Genomic DNA, 20137 nt, shown 5'->3' with positions numbered 1-20137 from the left:
TAGAAATTAACCCCAAAGCCTTTTCGGCATTGGCCAAATCATTTGAAAATCCACACCACATTTTCAGAATCATAAATAAATATGCTCACGACAATTATTCACGTATCGCAGACAGCATTTATTATATGGTAAGACAAGGTAAATTCAAAATTTTTTAAATTCATGTACTTTTAATAAACAGACATGCATATATCCGTCTGAAGCATAGTGGTTTATCAGGTGAAATTTAACATGACACCATTTCTTCAGGAATTGTAGGATCAAATCCTGAAATATTTTGTAACAATTAAATTCAAGATCAAAATGTACTTTATTTTAACATCACGTTAAACACACGAGAAGACTAAGGTTGTGACACAGCCAACTGGAAAAGAATAATTCACATTCCTCTTCTAAACTTCTCAATAACAGGTGCACAAAACTTACACCAAGTTACATTTACTCAGAAAAAAAGTCATAAAGGAAAACTTCAAGTTTGTGATAAAAAAATGACCTGTACTTTGTACATTTCTTTCTTGTGCGGAAGCTGCTTAAATCTGATTTTTTTAACCGCTGGCTCTACACATAAAATACACAGAAAAACTTCAATAAAAAATGGATGTGTCAGAGACAAACACACTTTACCAAATTTGCAAAGATAGATATTGTTCTCAAAACATTTCAAAAAAATGCTGCAAATGCTGAAGACAATTATACATGTATTTCACAAGTGTTTTCCCAATAATAACCTGTGTTGAATTAAAAATTACTCTAAATATCTACATTGCACGGACACGACACACAGAGTAGAGAGAGACTGTGACCATCTTTGTCAAAGCGATGGGGCCATTTTCAGTTCCTCCCTGATGCAATGTCAAGGCATTCCCCATCTTTACAGATCCAATCAACATGAGTTTCCTTCTCTAGTCGTCATCTGATGACAGCTGCTGCCATGATCTGCCTTTATCCAAGAGAGCATCTGAATGACGCACCTGACGAGACGATACCTGCAAGGATAACAAAGGCATTTCACTCAAGGTCTTCACCTGTGTGTTACTTGCAGAAAACCTACTGGTGACCATTTATTAACACTACATTAAAACTGACTTGACATCACCTTGGGACATAATGCGGTACCTGACTGGTCCTTGGGGATTGGGATAACATTTGGGTTATTATGTGACCGGGATGATTCCAAAACGGTACGGCAGAGGGCGCCAAGCTACTTACATCAGTCTGTGAGCGAAAAGTCTTGGCCTCCCACGCCTGTCCAACCAGGGATGATCCAGCTCTGTAGGTGCCACTGCCGTCGCCTGCTTCCTGACTAGAACTGCCAAATAACTCCCTGCTACTGCTGTTAGAAACAACACAGGAAAGAAATTCTCATGGCTTGGTACAGACTCAAGGAAGTCATCAACAGAACGGAGTTAATGCAACCACAAAACAGGGAGACGAGAAAATCAGACATGCTGTCAACTTTCTAGAATGGAGAAATTGGATTTTGGCGAAACGTTTATTCAATTCATTATTATTTCGTACGTCATCTACAGCATAAAAAATTGACAGAGGTAAGTCACCAGTTGGGGATTGTGAGTGGGCAAGGAGGTCCCATCATGTTGCACTCTATCAGGACGTGTTTGCACATCTGAACTTCAATGCATACACAAAGATCAGAGTCTGCTAGGCCCCAGCTTTTCAATTTAATGATAGACTAAACCAACTTACTCATGAACCATAGAGCTTTTGAGTGCTGAGCTACCAGGTCGAGTAGTTGCAGCTCCACCTGATGAGGGAAAAGTATCAATCATGGTTTAATTTGATACTTACATTAATGCTTGAACGTGACCTTTAGAGGCACTGTACACTTTGTTGCTACAAGGGAATCAAACTTCAACCTTCTGCTTACTACTGCATATGTGTAACACTTGGGCCATCCAGCTTACTGAGTTAGATGGCTCGATGACCATATGGGCAATTCACACTACAGTGTGCCACCAAGAGTTTGCCTCAGACAGGCCACTTTTCAAGTTTACGGTTGACTCACTGCCCCGATTGAGCAAAATTTGGTACACTTGGGGATATTTGATTGAATGAGTCATTCTCTGAACCATCATTTTGACTACCTAACACCCATTCGCAATAAGTAATTTCGAATTTTTTGCCAAAATAAACAAACACTTGGGAAAATTGAAGTTTCCTGCACACAGTGCAGTTAGCCAATGAGACTTTGTCAACTTTTTATCTCATAATGCACGACGGAAAGCCTCTCCATGACAACCTCTTGGTGGCACACTGCATTGTGAATGGCCTGTATTCATTGTCACCAAGCTAAGCAAGAAATGTTATCGACAAGGTTATGTGCTTAGTAAATTCAGTTTGAAAACCAGAGATAAGCAGCAGAGAGAAATAAGCCACTTACGACTTAAATTTGAATAAAATCTGGTATACTATGTTATCTGATTGCACAGAAATGGAACAATTTGAATTCCCCTGACTAAAGACACTGTTGCTATACCTCTTGATTCGGGGCAAGCTTTTGCATAGCGACCACCATGTCTGGAATGGACTGATTCCTTAGTGCCGTTCTTATCCACTGAGAACAGTGTATTGTTGCAAGGCGTCTCTTATGTAACTAAGCAAATGATTGCCCCGAATCACAAGGTATAGCAACAGTGGTTTTAGTACGGAGAATTCAAGTTGTTATGTTCACATGTATTTAAAGAACTCAGTGTACCAGATTTTATTCAAATTTAACTTGCAAATGGCCGATTGACATTTGGCCTGTAATCCAATGAAGAACTGTTGACTTACTGTTAGGCTCCACCCAAACAGGACGTCGCTGAAGTGGAACAGAGAAACAATGATATTCAAATTTAAATCTAATGACACAGTTACCTTCACAAATAATTCAAAAGAGTGAGTCAAAACTACACACAATACAGTTGACTGCAAATATTGTATCACTTTTCAAACATTTCTAAGATAGCATTTCTTATGAATTGAAACTGAAACCCTTCTTAATGATATAAAGATAAACATTCTCACCGGTCCAACAACTTCAGATGCACTCTCAAAGTCATCATCACTAGTGACAGGTGCACTGAATGCTCCACCATACTCTCCCGACGTGACATCACTGATACTCTCATAGGCACCGTACTTGCCCAAGGCATCACCACCTGCAGTGCTGGCATCATTGCTACTGACAAGCCTGCCAAACACAATGGTCGTAAAGTGCATTCACAAGTCACCCATTTCAAGCGGCAAAGCCATCAAAACTTAGCTACAAAAATGGAACAAACAAGAAGACTGTTTGAACAAAGACAATGAATGGAGAAGGGTCTGAACCACTGGCAGCCATCCACGTCATCATTCTAGTGATCGCACTACTGAGCTACCAAGCCCACAGTTGGAGATCTTCCAATTTGTGAATGGCTTCACGCGAGAACAAGTGGTTGCAAGTCCAGCAATTTGATCAAACTAGCATTCACCTTGCACATTTACTGCAGATTGCCACTTTGACTTCCGGTTCCGGCGGTGGGGCACGCCGTCTCATTGACTGCAGTAAAATAAAACAATAATGATCTTACTTGATAAAATGAGAAAGTTTACACAACAGAGCAAGATACCAATTAACATAACAATGAGGAGAGAAAACGTGAATTAAAACATGCAGAAATCTCAATACATGCCGGGAAGGGTCTTATGACTGTTTAAGTGTGTCGTGTAAATGGTCATCCCAACTCATTTGAATCTGTTGAACACTTGGATAGAACATAAAAAAGGGACATAGAATTTACAAGGAAATATTTGAAGTTCCATCACCACAGATAATACCATGCAGTACTGTCTGGGAAAATGGGGCATGCACAAAATAAACCACAGTGAACTAGACGGGAAATAAAGAAGAAAAGTCGTTAAACTCAGTCAGGCTTATCACCCAGGTATATCCTAGGTTATCAGACAAACAAAGACATCCACAACAAAGGTATCCATGACAATGCAGATAATAGCATCTGTAGGTGGATCGACAATTACGCACAAAAACACAAACACCAAGGACACAAAGATCTGTCAGTCTGAGTCGCACACATCTGCTTACAAATACTCGACAAAAGAAGACTCATGATGAGGTACTTGACAGACGCATTTGGGGTACAAAAGAAACGCTTGTTGACGGTATTTTTCTACATGATCGTTACTCCCTCTGCCCATGAAAAAGTATAAACATCAACCGATAAACATGCAGACAGGGTCACAAAAATGACTATATATGAAACAGCGCCAAATTGTCAAGACAAGAGCAGCGGACCCACCATAAGTGCTCCAAGAAAACGCGAGGAAACCTGGAAAAGCCAGTGAGTTTGCATATACGAACAAACAGTCAGCATACAAAACAAGTTGTAAAAATCAGGGGTTTAAGATAGTGAGAGTAACATAAGAATGTGGGTGACCATAAAGAAAACATGCCCCTTCATACCGACCGTAAACCTAGCCACTGAATTATGCATGGTCCAAGAAACAGTATAACCTTGTTTCAATTTAAAATTGTAGTTAACGACTTGCTGCCGATGACTCCGGTTTCAGGTACCTTGGGCTTGTACACATAGCCGGGATATCCGAAATCGGACAAAAGAGCTGGGCCTTGTAACAAAAGACCGTTCTCGGAACAAAAGCCCGAGCTGCTGGAAATTGCCAACATTTTTTTCAGTTGTCAATAGTAGAAATCAGTCATTGTTTTGAAAGATTATACCACTGTTTGTGGCATTTAGTGCGAGCGGATTTCACCGGGGACAAAAGCGCTCCAGCGACGAGCGACACAATACTGCTGCACGCTAATCTGGCCCGTAGTGAAAAGATGCCAGCAGCACACTATGCCAGTTTCAGGAACAAAAGAAACTTATGTAACACCACACAATCTGGGCTTTTTTTACAAGGCGGCAGGCCTGGCTGAAATACTCAGGCATCAATAGATGTTGTCTGTCAGATTAGAGTAGCCACCAGACAGTCACTCGATGGGGTTTAGGCGTTCAAGATAAAAAGATGTGAATTTTTTAAAGATTTTTGAAGAACGAAGATATAAAAAATCGCCCGGTTTTAGACACTGCATTTCCGATGGCACCCGGCAGCAGGCGGTTAAATTAAGCCACCAAAAAAGCCATTTTAACACTAGGGGACAACTTTGTTGCATTGTTAAGCACATGAAGCTGTTCATCTGAGGAAACTTTTCCAAACCCAAGCATGTTCCAGCCAAAATGTAATTGTGCCATACCTGTAAAAACTTCTCAGATATTTTTGTGTGAACATCAAAGATACTAAAACTGGATTGTACAGCCTTACCTTGCTGACTTTGCGTCCTGATGACTTAGCATTAGTCACCCCTTCAAAAGCTAAGTCATCCGCGTCCTCTGTTAACAACAAAAATTTGTCTCAGTGTTAACCTACAAATACGATTCACCTGAATTTCACTTACATGCAGTCCTTACAACCAAACTCGATAAAATAATCCTAACCATCCAGTTTAAATTATCTGCCTCACTGAGTAAAGGTGATAACCTCAAATCAAATTCACGTAATTGAAATTCAACCCAAGTCCCATGGATCCTACCCAACAGGTCGGTAGCCTCTTCATAGCCTGCCTGGTCTGGGTCGGTTGGCTCCTCTCCGCTGTCTAAGTAACCCAGAGTCTCTACCTTCCGTTGTGCGGCAGCCATTTCAGCCAGTTCCTTCTTGTGCTTCTTGGCTTTCTCCGCTGGCTTCTGGCGAAGCTCTTTCCTGACAAAACAAATGCTGAAACTGTAAACCCTTGAACACCAAATTCAGATTTCAAAAGTATTCTTTAAAAAACAATAACACTTGAAGAATTCCTGTCATATGGGAAACCAAGTGTGGTAAAGCATGCAGCTACAGGAAAAGTGAATAAATGTAGCAAGGCCAAACATTTAAGAGGGCTACGTTTTTCGTACTTCAGTAAGCATGAGACTCGAAGACTTCCAATTAAACTAATGAGAAAACTTTCAATACATTAGTTCTTACAATTCCTTGCTTGATGGTGTGGCCCTCTGTTGCGGCTCAGTCTTACTGTATTTCTTCTGCAGCTTTGCAGTGGACATTTCTTCCTGCAACAACTCTGCCTCTCTCTCTTCTGCTGCCATTGGCCCACTGCGTCTTGGTGCTGGGGGAGAATCATCATCTTGTGATGTTGCCCACTGCTTGGCACCTACTAACAATAACAGTGTTAATATTAACAGTCCGGAACTCTCCACTTTTGATGTCGTGATTCACACAAGCTAAGGCTTAGGTTAGAGATTAAATAAAGGTCTCATTTTGTAAGACAGGTGTGGCTACTCTAGCTCTTGAGCTTCTAAGGTCTCTGGTCTTAGCATTTGAGTTTTATGATATCAATGCAGATGGCAATGGCCTAAAAAATTTCCAAAATTTGGGCAGACTTCGAGGTTGACCTAACTCCCTAAAACACTATAAAATTGAGAGCCCAAGATAAATCTTCATCAGACTGGACACAACATCCTTGGGCATCTCTCCACATTCTGTAATTAAAAACTGCTTTCTTTATGAGACTTTCCAGTGTCTACACACTGAGGTCAGCGAATGTCAGCTAACCCATCAACAAGTCCACCTCATATCAACAACCAGATCCACTCCCGTCATCACCTGACTGGAATGTGACACTCTTAGCCTTCTCCTGCTCCTTCTTGAAGATGTGCTCCACATCTGCCTCAGAGGTTGGTGTGCGTTTCTTGCCGCTGGAATCCAACTTCTTGGACCTACGAACTATGAGTGGGGATCACACAGTAACAAGCAGCAAAGAACAGCCAAAAAAAGAAAATAAGAGAGAACTGGGGGGTGGGACTAACAAGAGGGACGGGCAACAGGTGTCTGGGGAGTCAAGGGGAAAACAGCCAACATATTCCGGGCTTCGGATAGCAAAATGGTGGGAGATACAGAAACAAACATGATGATAAACAAACACTGGGGTAGTAGAGCATAGCATAAATGCAAACAAGGCAGAGGCAAAGCCAAAGAAATGTAACAACATAATCAGGAGATAGAGAAAAGCATTTCAGAAAAGAAGAAATGGAGAAAAATCAGAGATTTAGATTAGTGAAGCATTTTGCATTAGTACAGAACGATCATTATGCGCAGATGTGTATCAGAGTGCACACTGTCCCATGACTGTTATGCAAACTAATGAAGGCATGCAACCAAGGTAAAGACTACAGTACCATGGAATATGTTAATCCTTGTTAATGAAGCAGTGCATGACAATTACAACAACTTGAACTCATTAGCTGCTGAGCTGCTACACTTGATCACGAACTAAATCACCAAATGCAATTGAAAGTACATCTCGTTAGCCACCTGCATTATTGTGACAACGTGACCAGACATAATTGTCTACTTCGCTAAAAGAAAAAAAAGAATAAAAAAATAAATGTCACGGTTATTTTGACATTCACAATTAACTCTAGCTCTCCCCGCTAAGAATTCCTGTCAAAAGAAAATACCCAATAAACCATATTTAATGAAAAATTTGGCATCTGCATAAACCATATGGCCCAATAGACAATGCAACAAATAAAGCCAATCAACAAAAAGAATAAAACCAGCATCCAGCAAAGAAGTCATGTCTTGCTGATACTGTTTGGCAAGCGAGCAGTGAATCTAACATGTATGAAACGGGCAAACACCTGGCTGGAAAGCCAACCAGTCCTTCCAGCAAACAAAGCATACAGCAGAATCACACATGTCCTACAAACACAGGCAGCAAGAGGCATCAGATGGGACAGTTCTGTGGAACACATCCCGTAAGCTAAAAAAAGGAATAAAACTGAGCGAGGCAAACAAATGACTGCTTGATGAAGCAGGAATATCTCAATGTGATCCAGCATGACCAGAACAAACTTTAATGTCAAGGATCCCTTAGATCTAGCAGCCATGATTGGGTCCAAAAAATCAAGATTTGGGGGGGGGGTTACTTCTGACATGAAGAGAATCTCTCCATAAACTATTATGTTGGGAGCTTGCATCCACAAAAATAGTGTGCCTCTGCTAGAATGAAAATATTTTCATTGATTACTTCTGCTTTTGATGACAGAAACACACTGAAATGTACGTGCATCTTTAGCCCATACACTGAGTGGCCAGTCGTTTTTGGGAGACCAGTCTTCCTACTTCTGTTTATTCTGCAGAGGGGGGGGGATTATCAAGAGTATGTATATACATGTACATGCATGTTGTATAAAGTGATAGACTACAGAAAGTTAGCAATATAACGACAACAATCAAACAGCAGGACTGACAAACAGACAATGACCAGCATGTCTTACCTTGTGGTTCTAGTTCCTCTGCTTTCGATCTAAGCTTCTTCATGTTATTGATCCAAGGCCGATCATATCCCCTATCCTCACCCATCCCAGTAAGGGCTGTGATATCATGAGAGTAAGATGGAAACAGAAGATGACGATGAACCCCACCCAATCCCCGATTGCCCCGCCCTAATAATACCCCTTATATTCACCAATCCCTGCCATGGCTGTGATAAATGAAGGCAAGATGAAAAGAAAATGACAATTTAATCCTGAGTGGCCCCGCCTACCCTCATTCAACCCCCTCCCCCTAGCTGACCATTGTTTCCACAAACTGGGTCAGTGTTGCTCTTCCCCTAACTACAACACAAATTAGGTCTTGCAGCTGCAGAAACATTGCTCATAAAATATCTTGGAAGTAAATAGGGCAACTACAAGCATTGTCAGATGAGTAAGTTAAGACTACGTGTATAAACAATACACAGGAACACGGTGAAGTAAAACAAACAGCACCTTGGACAGACATGTATGTAACGCTAACCAAGTACTGTTTGTGTCCTAAGTGTGATGGCATAACAATCATACACCAAACAACAACAACATCTAGTGCTATGATGAGTCCTTCAAGAAAAGAGCAGGAGTACATTTACCTGGCAAGTTTTTCATGGAATGATTTTGGCCTCTATGAGCATTCAACTCTAGCTTTTTGGTTACAATGTGTCAAAGCACTACACTGTAAACCAGCCTAGGTCCTGAGCATTGCAGTTTCATTTTATTCAATGAGATAATTTCTGTAGCCATGTGTCTAAGTATGAAGGTGCAACCACAGGGTCAACAATCCTAAACCACTGAAAAAACACTGCAAATTATGTTGAAATAAAATGACCAAAAAAACCTCACTGCAAATTGTGTTGGAAAAAAACACCAAAAAATCCTCACTCTGAGTTTTTTTAACACAATGCTGTTCCAGCAAGTGCTGGAATCGCCCTAAAGTCAAGACAATGGACCAAGCAAGCATTTCCATGCTACACAGGGAACTTTTGATTCGTCCAATTTTTCCACATCAATTTATATTTGCTGGGAACACGAACACAAATGTAAAATCGTGATGTCAAATGAAATGGTTATGCTGAGAATTTGCAAAAGTTGAACACACATCTACTCAAATAAACTCCGTTCATTTTTATATTTGTCAATACAAATATATTTGTATATTTGCATTTAGTATCAACCAATCTCAACTCCCCAGCTAAGATGCGGAAACATGATAGGTGTAAGTGTAATGAGCTTTGGCACTGAAACTTGACAAGACTCTCCAGTAAAATGCAGTTCTTCTGATTTGTGCACAATCTACACTGACGGGAAATGACACACTAATGAGAAAAACACAATGTCTGTTTACTACAGCTATGGGCGAACATGCATCTAAGAACAAAGACACGGTGAAACGTTCAATAACACAATCAGATGACCTTAAACTGCACGACAGGAAATCTATCAAATGGAATGAGCAGGGTGCTACTGGATTAATCTCAAACACACAACCACATTAGCTCAGGAAAAAGGGAAAGTCAAGATTACATTTAAACGTGTTAACCCCTTCACGCCGGGACGCGTTAAAACACGCCGTAAAAATTGAAATCCTCAGCCCGCTTTTCAGCTATTATTCTCAGCCCACGCTCGAGCGAACACGGTGAAACAAGGCAGACCCTGGCTCTTGTGTATATATGGTAATTGGTCTTTGTGTGTAGCCCAGAAATGAAAAGACCGAATTTGCATCATAATCACCAGCTTCACAATAGTCCCCACTTTGAAAAGAGCCAAAGAGAATGTGGAAGCGTGAGTAGAGCTGCACGCCACCGAACAATCAGCCTTTTCACCGTGTAATTCAAAGCGTGCAGAGCACGCTGGGCCACAAACCGAGAATTTGGGGTTTGGCAGGTGGCCTTCGTGGCCAAGCGAGGCTGGAATTCTTGGAGTCGGCTTTCGGAAAGAAATTCCCGCCGAGAAGGGGTTAAAGAGGACGACTGAACATGCAAATACCTCCACATTACACTGCACATTTTTGGTACATGTACACACATATGTGGAGGCATTGCATTTGTGCTAAGACAATCATGATTTGAAGGCTAGTGCAATGAGTATACACACTCCTACTTACCAGGCTCAGCTAGTATTGTGAAATTCACACAGTTGGATCAACATCAAGGATTCAAAAACGAGCAAGAACTTGTCAGTATTGTTTCACAAACACTCAAGCCTCTCTAGCCAGACAGGTTAATGTCATCAAAATATATATGTTTCAACTGATATATTGCTGAAGATTATTTCTGAACCTTCTGATCTGATGAAGATAAACAATGGTACCCTTAGAATTGGAGTCATTAAACAATATAACTTAAGTTTTAGAGTAAAACTTACAAGATTGGAAAAAGCTTAGTTTTGAAGAAACTAATGTCCTGAAACTTACAAGCCGAAGTCCAGCCAGACGTAGTTTTACTCTTTGTTCCTGAATCAACAGGTTTCTTCGTCGTCGGCAAAGAAGATGACAAATCAGGCTGCTTGTGAAAAAAAACCAAACAGTATCAAATTAAAAGTACCAGCCGTGACTAAAAATTTAGAAGTATTCAGAAACATGCTAATCGCAGTGGAAAATTGAAGTTATCTAAATTATTGGAATAAAATGTCCAATACACAAAAATTTAGTACATGTATCTATTTGCAATGTCCACCTGACCACAGACAATATCTCAGGTGACCTTTGATGTAAACACACTTTGACTTTAATGATTTAGTCCTCCAACAATCACTCGGTGTACATGTACATGTATTTACATGTAACTGACCATGACATACCGGTTTGGGCGTCTTTTCGTCAAAGCGCTGCAGAACTTTTATGAGGTATGGGACGGGATCATTAGGAAGATGCTTGATCAACCTCGCCATCAGATCCTGGTATACAGTTTAAGACAAAATTATTAGATTTACTTTATCATCTCCCACCAAGTACTGCTAGCAAGTGGTAATTCTGCGTTACAACCACCATTACCTTTGCAATGTTAGAAAGGTGAAAAGTAAACATTAAATAAACAATTTGTTCACCTGTTGTTATCAGTGTTGTATACAAGTCAAGACCATCACAAGACAAGACACAAGACCATCACAAGACAAGACACAAGACCATCACAAGACAAGACACAAGACCGTTACAAGACAAGACACAAGACCATCACAAGACAAGACACAAGACCGTCACACGACAAGACACAAGACCATCACAAGACAAGACACGAGACCATCACAAGACAAGACACAAGACCATTCACACGACCAGTCACAAGTAACAGGGTGAACAATGACAAAGGAATGCTTTTGTTGCAGTTCATTTGAGTACACGTAGCTAGTGACTTGAATTCAGACTGGAGGTCTTGTGCTGGTCCTGTGCCAGTCTTGTGAAGGTCTTAAGTGGTCTTAACTACAACACTGGTTGTCATGTGCTATTAAAAACATGACAAACGAAAGCTATGTTTTTCTTCAACCTTGTTTGTCAACATTCAATTCAGGTGTCAGCGTTTGAAGCTGACATTAAAAAATGATTATGTTGATAAACATTTTACCGTCTATTACTAGTATCGAGCCTGCTTATATAACACTTTTCTTTGAAATGGGTAAGGTGTACTTTGTGGACAGCTCTGTTTTGTTTTTTTTTTTAAAAAGGTGGTTCACTGGAGATTGGCTTCTGAATGGAACTTTTCAGGAACCAGTTGGTTACACATATATATGAGTACATGACAAGTCAGGGCCCAGTATCAACGGCGTATAGGGTCTACCCTTAGTTAAACACTTCAAAAATCAAAACCCCTACTCTCTTTTGTTCGTGTCTTTCCACAAAATTATCAATCCAGTAGTGCATTTCATTTCATTTGTTATTCCCCGGGACAACCAAACCATAATGGACAAACAGAAAATACAAAGACAGTTACAAATACAGGACCACCCCCAATGGGTTTCCAACAGCAAACTTAATCACTGTCAAGTGACTCTCCTGGTAGTACTGCATGTACACATGTATACAAACCATAACCAGAGATAAAATCCAGCTAAGATTTATTATACAAGTGCATATAAAAAATAAATAAATAAGAGATTGTACAGACAGGACCAGTGTAAAGAATTTATGCTGTAAACATACAAAAAATAAAAATATTAAAACAAAAATCAAGCTATGAATTAAATTAATTTACACAAATAAATAAAAGATTGTACATACTTACAAGGCTAGTAACTAATTACTGCAGTGTAAACCACCCAGTTATGAAATTGCATTCAGGTATGGAGCAGTCACAGGAAAATCGATTTCAGATAAGATAAATTTATCGTTTAAAAAATTGTGATCTGTTAATAGAATCATAGAATAGACTGTTTAGACAAGCATGACAAGAGTTGAGTCTGTCGGTGTTCAGCGTGTTCTTCCTACAATCGTACCGTACCTCCATCGTCGGATACTGAGATAGTCGGTGGGTTCAGGAGGCAGGGCATTAATTATCATACTAGGTACATGTAGGAAAGTGTTATCGTCATCTAACGTTGCTTAGGTAAGTCAACAGTTTATCAGTTTTAGCTCCATTTTGAAAACTAAGGTCCTCCTTAACGGTCAATTAACAATCAGAAAAAATTATACGAAACAGAGATGACGTTTCGAATTCAATCAATTTGGTCATTTGTCTGTTTTTGTCATGTTTGTCTGTCCTGAAAAAACCTACCTCAAAAAGAGCACTAATTCGATGTTTGTCAAGATACGTTTGCACTCTCTGTTGACTCGACATCTTGATGATTAGCCCCCTGCTGATGAATGCTGTTAGAATGATAGAATGAAACGAAACTTTTTCAATATTATTCTGGCCCTAAATATAATCTTAGTCACTTCCACCCCACTCTAGCTCTCAGCGCGGAAGAGGCTTTTTTTCAATTCAACATACAGAGGGCGCTATGTAAAAAAGACAAGCAGCGTGAAGGAGCATAACAATTAATGCGACGGCGCACGGCGGTGACCGACAGGGTACGGACGTACCTTGCCGTTATATAATATTATTTTAACATATTAGCAGTGGTGGTAAACAACTTCTGTAAACGCAGGCTGATTATCGACTACCTTTGAAAACCGTATTTTAATTTGTACTGCTCAAATTGAAAATGGAGGGTGCTGGTGATCGCAAACTGGCCCCAAGGGTTTGTATGCGTGTGGATCTTGTTCATGTATATATCAGTGACTGTATCATGTTCGTCAGGATGTGGCTTAATCGGGGAACGATAAGCTTGTCTTAATCACTAACTCTATGGGGTTCGTCGCGAGCGCCCATAGGGGTACTCTTTGCCTAAGTTGATTGGTTCTTTGTATGGGCGTGGCAGAGGTGGGTTGTGCGTAGCTGTACTCTGGACTAACATCAGTAGTAGTACCATGGAGGAAGGAAAACAGTCTGTTTTCCTTTCTCCATGGTAGTACAGTACATGACATGTTTTGGTTTTGTCCCCTCCTTCCTCCATGGTTTTTTCCCCATATTTAGCAACCGCGCAAGATTTATAACTAGTAGTGGTAATTGTCTGAGATTGCCATTATGACTAATGATGATCAAATACCACACTCTAACTGTGATTCGTCCTATTTATTAAAAGCAAAGACTTTGTAATTAGCACGATTAGGAATGGATTAATTTTAAGAATGATTATTTGAGGACCCCATTTGTCAAGAATGTTGGATAAATTTTGGAAGTTTGGTTCATTTTCTGGTGAATGTTATAGTAATTTGTTTGGAAATGCTGTTCATAAAGACGGAAGTTCTTTTGAGGCTCGTAGTAGAAACCCCATCAGAAGATATAAACCCCATACCCTAAACATGCTAAAGGCTCATCGGAAACTGCCTCATGGGTTACCTTATCAGATGTTGTTTTTATTGTCCTAGGTGGAACTTCACATTCATTTAGATGGTGCACTGAGGCCATCCACGGTCTGGGAACTTGCAAAGTGAGTCAAACGTACGTTTTTGTTTACTGTAAATATCACAAAGCCCAGAAGACACGAGGCCTTATTTTACAGAATATATTCCCTGATTTATGTTTTTGCTTTATAGTTTTTTGTAACATTTCCTGTAGAAAACGTGGTGTGGATGTACCAGGGTCCAATCCAGAGGAACTTGCTCAAACCATCAGCAACTTCGAAAGGGGTGACCTCTTCAGTTTTCTGAAAACATTTCGAATTTTCATGCCAAGTATTGTGTGAGTTTTCCTCTCTGTCCTGTCAAAAATACCCTCATTGGCCCATTTCAAGGAACTTTTGTCTAAGAATTTGACAGTTCACATTTCTTTCTTTGAGAATATGTTGAGCTTTTTTTGTTATCCAATTGCTCCTGCCGTTGAGCTCCAACTCTCACAGGAGCAAAGAGCAATATCAAGACAGCTTTGTAAGCATGATGAACAGGGATTTTTTTACCCTTAATTAACTATTAAGTATCATGCTATCCATAACTACTCTCCCATGAGCCAAGGCACAGTACAACACCATTTCTTGCTTTAACTCAGGGAGACAGTTAGGATTTCTCATCTGCTCATGTATACAGATCATCATTCTCGGGAGCTGCAGAAATGTGTTAATTGTTTTTTCCTTATTAAATTTTAGGGCTGACAAAGATTCACTCCGGCGTGTTGCCTACGAGCTTTGTGAAGACAAAGCCAGGGAGGGCGTGGTCTACTTTGAAGCTCGCTTGTGTCCACCTCTTTTGGGTAATGCAGAAATGATGAGTTGGTATCAGGATACAGTCAAGGACCAGCTTTCCAGTCGGGAGGTGATGGCAGGTGTTGTGGAGGGACTAGAGGCTGGACAGAGGGACTTCAACATCAAGGCACGACTGATTCTCACCACAACCAAGGAAAAGCCAGGTGGGTTGGAAAAGAGTTGGACATTTCTCTTTATCTTAACAACTGTGTCATTCACAAACAGCATGAACACTGTACAAGATCTTTGTAATACATTCCCCCAGATCGAGGAAAAAGCCCTTTTCAAATTAGTTAAAAACATTGCCCTGAAGGTTTTTTGTATATTTCAAGCTGGTTGATGTTTTTCAGACATGTTTTTAATTGTCCACTTGTTTTCAGAATGGGCAACTGAATGTCTGCAACTTTGTAAGGAATTCAGCCCCATTGCCGTTGCCATGGATATTGGAGGGAAGGAAAATATCACGCTTCATCCTGAGATAATCAAAGCTTTCCAAGTAAGGATTTCAAACAAGCCTCATTCAAATAACACAGCCAGGCCAGCCAGAAGATGAAATTGTCAGTGTTCCTCCTTGGCTTGCTGAGATGAATCCATAACCTGTTGTATTTCTTTTTTTTTTGTAGGAGGCAGAACAATGCGGCATTCATCGCACCGTACATGCTGGAGAGGATGGCCCGGCCAGTAATGTCAAGGAAGCAATTGAGCTGCTCAAGGCCGAAAGAATTGGGCATGGATACCACGTACTACAAGATGACAGCATTTATCAGGTTGGTCTCAGGGAGTACTTGATTTGGGTCCGGAGGCTGAGGGATGGGTGCTTAGGGTGGCTGGTGGGCAGTGATAGGTGTGGCTCTTGTAACTGATGGGATTCATTACTGTGAAAGACATGAAGTCAATTTCCATTTCATCCCCAGATGGTCAAACACCTGGACATTCATCTTGAAGTGTGCCCAACGTCCAGTGTCTACACTGGGTCATGTGACCCTGACTTTGGCAAACATCCTGGAGTCAGGTGAGGTTATGTAAATACAAGTTGAACAATCTCAAGTTATCTAAGACCAACCTTTTTGGCTGGGTACAGGTTTTCAAAATGAATGAATCATCAACTTGTTAAGTACCCAGATCTTTTGCATTCTGGTGTTAGGTTCACTAAAGATAAGATCAACTTCTCTCTGAACACGGATGATCCCTTAGTCTTTCGAAACACCATCAACGATGAGTTTGAGATTGCCAAGAAACACTTTGGACTGACTGATGACGCAGCTGTCCAAGTTGTAAGTACAGTTAGTGTACAAAGTAGAAAATATTCTCATATTTACATCACAGGCAAACTGTTAACGGGTTTCGCCCTTACCCAATATATATTAATAAGCACTGTATGCTCAGTGCTTGTCCAAGAGCTTGCAAAAAACTTCACAAGCTTACTCGGGTGGGACTCGAACCCACGACCTCCTGCTTACTAGTGCAGATGTCTTAACCACTCAACCACCGAGCTTGCCGGGGTCGGCTGGCCAGTCCGAGTCAAGTTAATTACGTTTGGTAAGGGCAAAAACCTGTTATATAAATTAACATCTCCCCAATGCTAAAATACATCTTGAAAACAAGCAAACTGTGTTGACCAAGTATTTCTTAGTTTCTCAAAGTATCAAACTATTAAGAATACTCCATCAGAGACATCTATCAGTTGTTTTATTTTTGAAGCCTTTTTATGTCAGATAGGGACAGATAGAAGTGAAATTTCTGAGGTGTTTTGGCACCCCTCTTGTCCATGCCAGTGATTAAAGTGATTGAGTGATTTGAACAATCGGCTGTTACTTTAAAGGTAACTAATGCCACTACTTACTTGTGCCTTGACAGACCATGAATGCAGCACGCTCAGCATTCCTGCCAGAACAAGAAAAGGTGGAGCTTATCCAACAATTGAGGGCAGCATACAACCTCAAGGATTAGTGAGTCATTACCTCAAAGCATTTTTTATCAAAGTAAAAAAGTCAGGGAGCTAATTTTGATTAAGAGACTATAAAAATCTATGCACTCTAGGACAAGTTCGGGTGTGAACTATAGTTCGACCAGTAGGTAATTGCTTTTTAACAATGCACATGTGCAATTCTGTTACACTCAAATGACTCTAGTCGGTCAATTGTTTTTAAAATCTCATCATTACGTACATTTTACCATTGACTGCAATTCTCGCAGCATACATGGTCATTGACATCTCGTCCAGTTATTTTCAGGTGAATGGTTCCCTCTGTAATGATAAATGAAATTGGCTAATGATAACCAGTCGTACGACCATACCACATGTCCTGGACCCAAATGGTCGATGAGATAAAACTTGCCCCCATCTGCCTTATGGAAGCACCCACCAGCCCAAGGCCTCTAACAAAAATTTGCCTTGGAAAAAGTTGCCTGTCTTTAAAACTTGCACACACTCTGCATAGCTAGAGCTGTATACTGTGCAAAGCCATAGAGCTGGTGTCTAGCACAGGTTTTTGGAGTATATTTCTGCCCGTAAAACTGAAACAAAATTCCTGTCACACATGTACTCTTACAATTTCTCATTAATGTTATGGCAAGTTATGCAATACTTCTCAGTACAAATTGTGGCTAAAAAGAGAAGGGCTCACTATTGTGTCAATCAGGGTTCCCGCGGCCTGGAAAAGTCATGGCAATTTGTTTTTGTTTTCCAGGCCTGGAAAAGTCAGGAAATTTTTTTTAAATGACTAAAGTTATGGAAAAGTCAGGGAATTTTTCAAATGCTGTTTGTGATTTCTTTTAGCATAAATAAGTGCATAAAATACGGGAACGGTTGTATTCGCAACTTTAGAAGTCTAAATAGTCCAAGAAATCACATTATTGAGTCATGGATTTTCATAATTCGGTCATGGAAACGTCATCGAATTTCGTTGTCCTTTAGGTGCAGGACCCTGTCAATATCAGAGTTCCAAAATTCCCCTTAGTATATGAAAAATAGTATATGTACCTTAAATACATTGATATTTATGATCATGTGTTTTTATCTACTTATGAACGGGTTTTTATAAGCACTTGAGATTTGTATACATTTTTATTATAACGTGTGTCTAAGCAAAATGGATATATCATTAAGGAGCTGTATATAAACAAATGATTACATATCTGTATTCATACTTTGGGCAACAAGCTCAAGTTTGGAATGTACTCAGGTTTTAGATATTGCCTTGTCTCAGGAACAGGATTAAAAAGTACGATATTCTTTAATTAGTTTTCACAGGGACACCTTTGCAAGCATGTACACTGAGAAGCTACAAGGTAGTTTTTTAGACCAAATGATTTGTAAGACCAATTTCAGAGCCTCTTCGTGTAAGGATTTCAGTTAAAATTCTAAAATTACATTTAAACTTTATAGACAAAGTTGTAGGTGTTCATTGTAATATTTGGTCCGTTGACTTGGTCACATGATTTTATGACAACATGGTCTAGTCACTGAAATCTTCAGAATAGGTCTTAAATCCCAGTTCACACTGATGATGTGCATACTGTGGCAGCCTGGCGGGTACAAAAGTAATTATAATGGCTAATAAGATTGAGGCATCCTATGTACAAACATATTACATTAGCCCATATTAAACAAGTTAATAGTGACTTGATTGGAAAAGTTTATTTGTTGACTGCATGTACCATGTATCTTAAGTTATACCAGATATATTATATTGTTTTAATCCGTAAAAGTGGAAAGGCTTTTAAAGATGAAATAAACTATTGAACAACCCATAGGGGTTCATGTTCTCTAGTGGTTCCTTGTCATGTTAAAGTGGTCAGCCAGTGCCAGTTGCACAGGTCCATTCATTTCTCTGTCGTGGCCTTTTGTTGTGAACTTGGGAAAACTATCAACTTGATGTATTGATGAGTAACCAGAAGTCGAAATGACAGTTGCTTTAACTTACCTTCTTTCATGGACGAAAAAAACTCACGTCTCTCATATAGGCTACCTTAAGTTGTGAAATGGTCTCAATTTCTCCAGAACTAAGTCCGTATGAAAATAATGAAATCCGACCCCTGCGTCATCTAAAAGAAAAAAAAGACACCAGAATTTTATCGGCGGAGTTCAGAAATCCCTCCATGGAAAGCCTACAGAACATTGATCACTCCGTTTGTCTGAATGGATCGGAGCATGTAATTTTCGCGGTGTGGGTGCAGTAAACTGCGCCGAATGACCGCCGTGATGTAGGAGTCACGTCTGTGTGGAATAACATTTTCACAGTATAAATCATAAAAATACAAATAATCAATTAGACGTACATGATTTAAAAATACCATCAAAAATTTAGTAACATTTTAGATGGTATTAGTGACAATTTTTCTTAATTCCCGATAATTCATTTGAACAACTGAGACACCATACATGTAATTGGGAAATCCCAACTATGGTTGGGACACTTGTTAGGGTGCATCTGTGGTGCGATCATCTTAGAAAATTCATTTTTAGTATTTTCATTGGTTGTAAGTACAACCAAAAATGGGTGGAGTCAAGCGAAATAAACGACTTCTACTCCGTCCCTTTTACTACACCTTCTAGTTATGCGTGCGCTTGAATTGCTCGAGAGACAAACTAAGCAGGTCCCTATACTGAAAAGCAGCGTGTGGCAGAGATGGTAGCAAGTCAATTTGCAAGTCCAAGTCAAGTCACAGGCCAGTTTGGACCAAACACAAGCAAGTCACAAGTCTGTTTGTCCAAATTTGTTCAAGGCAAGTCGTGCGATGTGTGATTTCAAGCAACAGCCAAGTGCTTCAGACGTGGCCTTGGGCAGACAAGACAGAAGTAGAAGTCACGAGCTATGTGAATGAAGTCTCACACTATTTTTTTCAAGTACGTAAGACTTATTAGTTGATGGCCCTAATTTAAAACTGCCTCGCGATGAGTAGTTGTCTGACTTGCGTTGGAAACAAGTCATAATGTGCAAACCCAAGTCAAGTCACAAGTTAAAAACTAATTGCATGTACAAGTCAAGTCACGATTCTCAGAAATAGCGACTGAAGTCAAGTCACGATTCTCAAAAATCGTTGTCGTTTTTCTGCTTGTT

At 40.0% G+C, this 20137-nt stretch overlaps 2 protein-coding genes across 8 annotated transcripts; one reads left to right on the top strand and one right to left on the bottom strand.

Annotated features, from left to right (window-relative positions):
• Positions 1–94: 94 nt before the first annotated feature.
• On the bottom strand, positions 95–13259 carry LOC110978293 (uncharacterized protein C8orf34 homolog). 5 transcript variants are annotated; one of them, XM_087133266.1, is made up of 15 exons: positions 13070–13259; positions 11163–11258; positions 10777–10867; positions 8328–8423; positions 6652–6771; positions 6016–6202; positions 5588–5754; positions 5320–5387; positions 4296–4325; positions 3471–3538; positions 3025–3190; positions 2791–2818; positions 1705–1762; positions 1210–1333; positions 95–986 (listed from the first exon to the last, which is right to left on the bottom strand). In XM_087133266.1, exons 1-15 carry the CDS (start codon positions 13130–13132, stop codon positions 903–905), a joined length of 1446 nt encoding a protein of 481 aa, XP_086989392.1. In that variant the 5' UTR covers positions 13133–13259; the 3' UTR covers positions 95–902. The 5 variants fall into 5 exon arrangements, with proteins under 5 accessions (XP_086989392.1, XP_086989393.1, XP_086989394.1 ...); XM_087133267.1 differs by having other exon boundaries at positions 6016–6199; XM_087133268.1 differs by having other exon boundaries at positions 10777–10864.
• On the top strand, positions 12854–18829 carry LOC110978334 (adenosine deaminase-like). Of its 3 annotated transcripts, none has more exons than XM_087133272.1 (9): positions 12854–12901; positions 14266–14327; positions 14456–14578; positions 14979–15238; positions 15455–15570; positions 15698–15841; positions 15989–16086; positions 16219–16348; positions 16932–18829. In XM_087133272.1, exons 3-9 carry the CDS (start codon positions 14565–14567, stop codon positions 17022–17024), a joined length of 855 nt encoding a protein of 284 aa, XP_086989398.1. In that variant the 5' UTR covers positions 12854–12901; positions 14266–14327; positions 14456–14564; the 3' UTR covers positions 17025–18829. The 3 variants fall into 3 exon arrangements, with proteins under 3 accessions (XP_086989398.1, XP_086989397.1, XP_022088950.2); XM_087133271.1 differs by lacking the exon at positions 12854–12901 and adding an exon at positions 13319–13365; XM_022233258.2 differs by lacking the exon at positions 12854–12901 and adding an exon at positions 13328–13535.
• Positions 18830–20137: the final 1308 nt, after the last annotated feature.

Source organism: Acanthaster planci, linkage group LG02 (genome assembly GCF_054643075.1).
Source record: "Acanthaster planci isolate LZ-2023a linkage group LG02, COTS_SCS, whole genome shotgun sequence".
Classification (NCBI taxonomy): domain Eukaryota; kingdom Metazoa; phylum Echinodermata; class Asteroidea; order Valvatida; family Acanthasteridae; genus Acanthaster; species Acanthaster planci.
This window is presented reverse-complemented; position numbering and strand designations above follow the sequence as displayed.

Coding starts and splice junctions, on each gene's coding strand:
- LOC110978334 (XM_022233258.2), top strand. CDS start 13,500: ATGGAGGGTGCTGGTGATCGCAAACTGGCCCCAAGG. Junction 15,842..15,988: donor AAGATGACAGCATTTATCAG/GTTGGTCTCAGG, acceptor TTTCATCCCCAG/ATGGTCAAACACCTGGACAT. Junction 16,087..16,218: donor GGCAAACATCCTGGAGTCAG/GTGAGGTTATGT, acceptor TTCTGGTGTTAG/GTTCACTAAAGATAAGATCA.
- LOC110978293 (XM_087133266.1), bottom strand. CDS start 13,132: ATGTCGAGTCAACAGAGAGTGCAAACGTATCTTGACAAACATCGAATT. Junction 1,763..2,790: donor TGTTTGGGTGGAGCCTAACA/GTAAGTCAACAG, acceptor TTCCCTCATCAG/GTGGAGCTGCAACTACTCGA. Junction 1,334..1,704: donor AAAAGCTCTATGGTTCATGA/GTAAGTTGGTTT, acceptor TGTTTCTAACAG/CAGTAGCAGGGAGTTATTTG.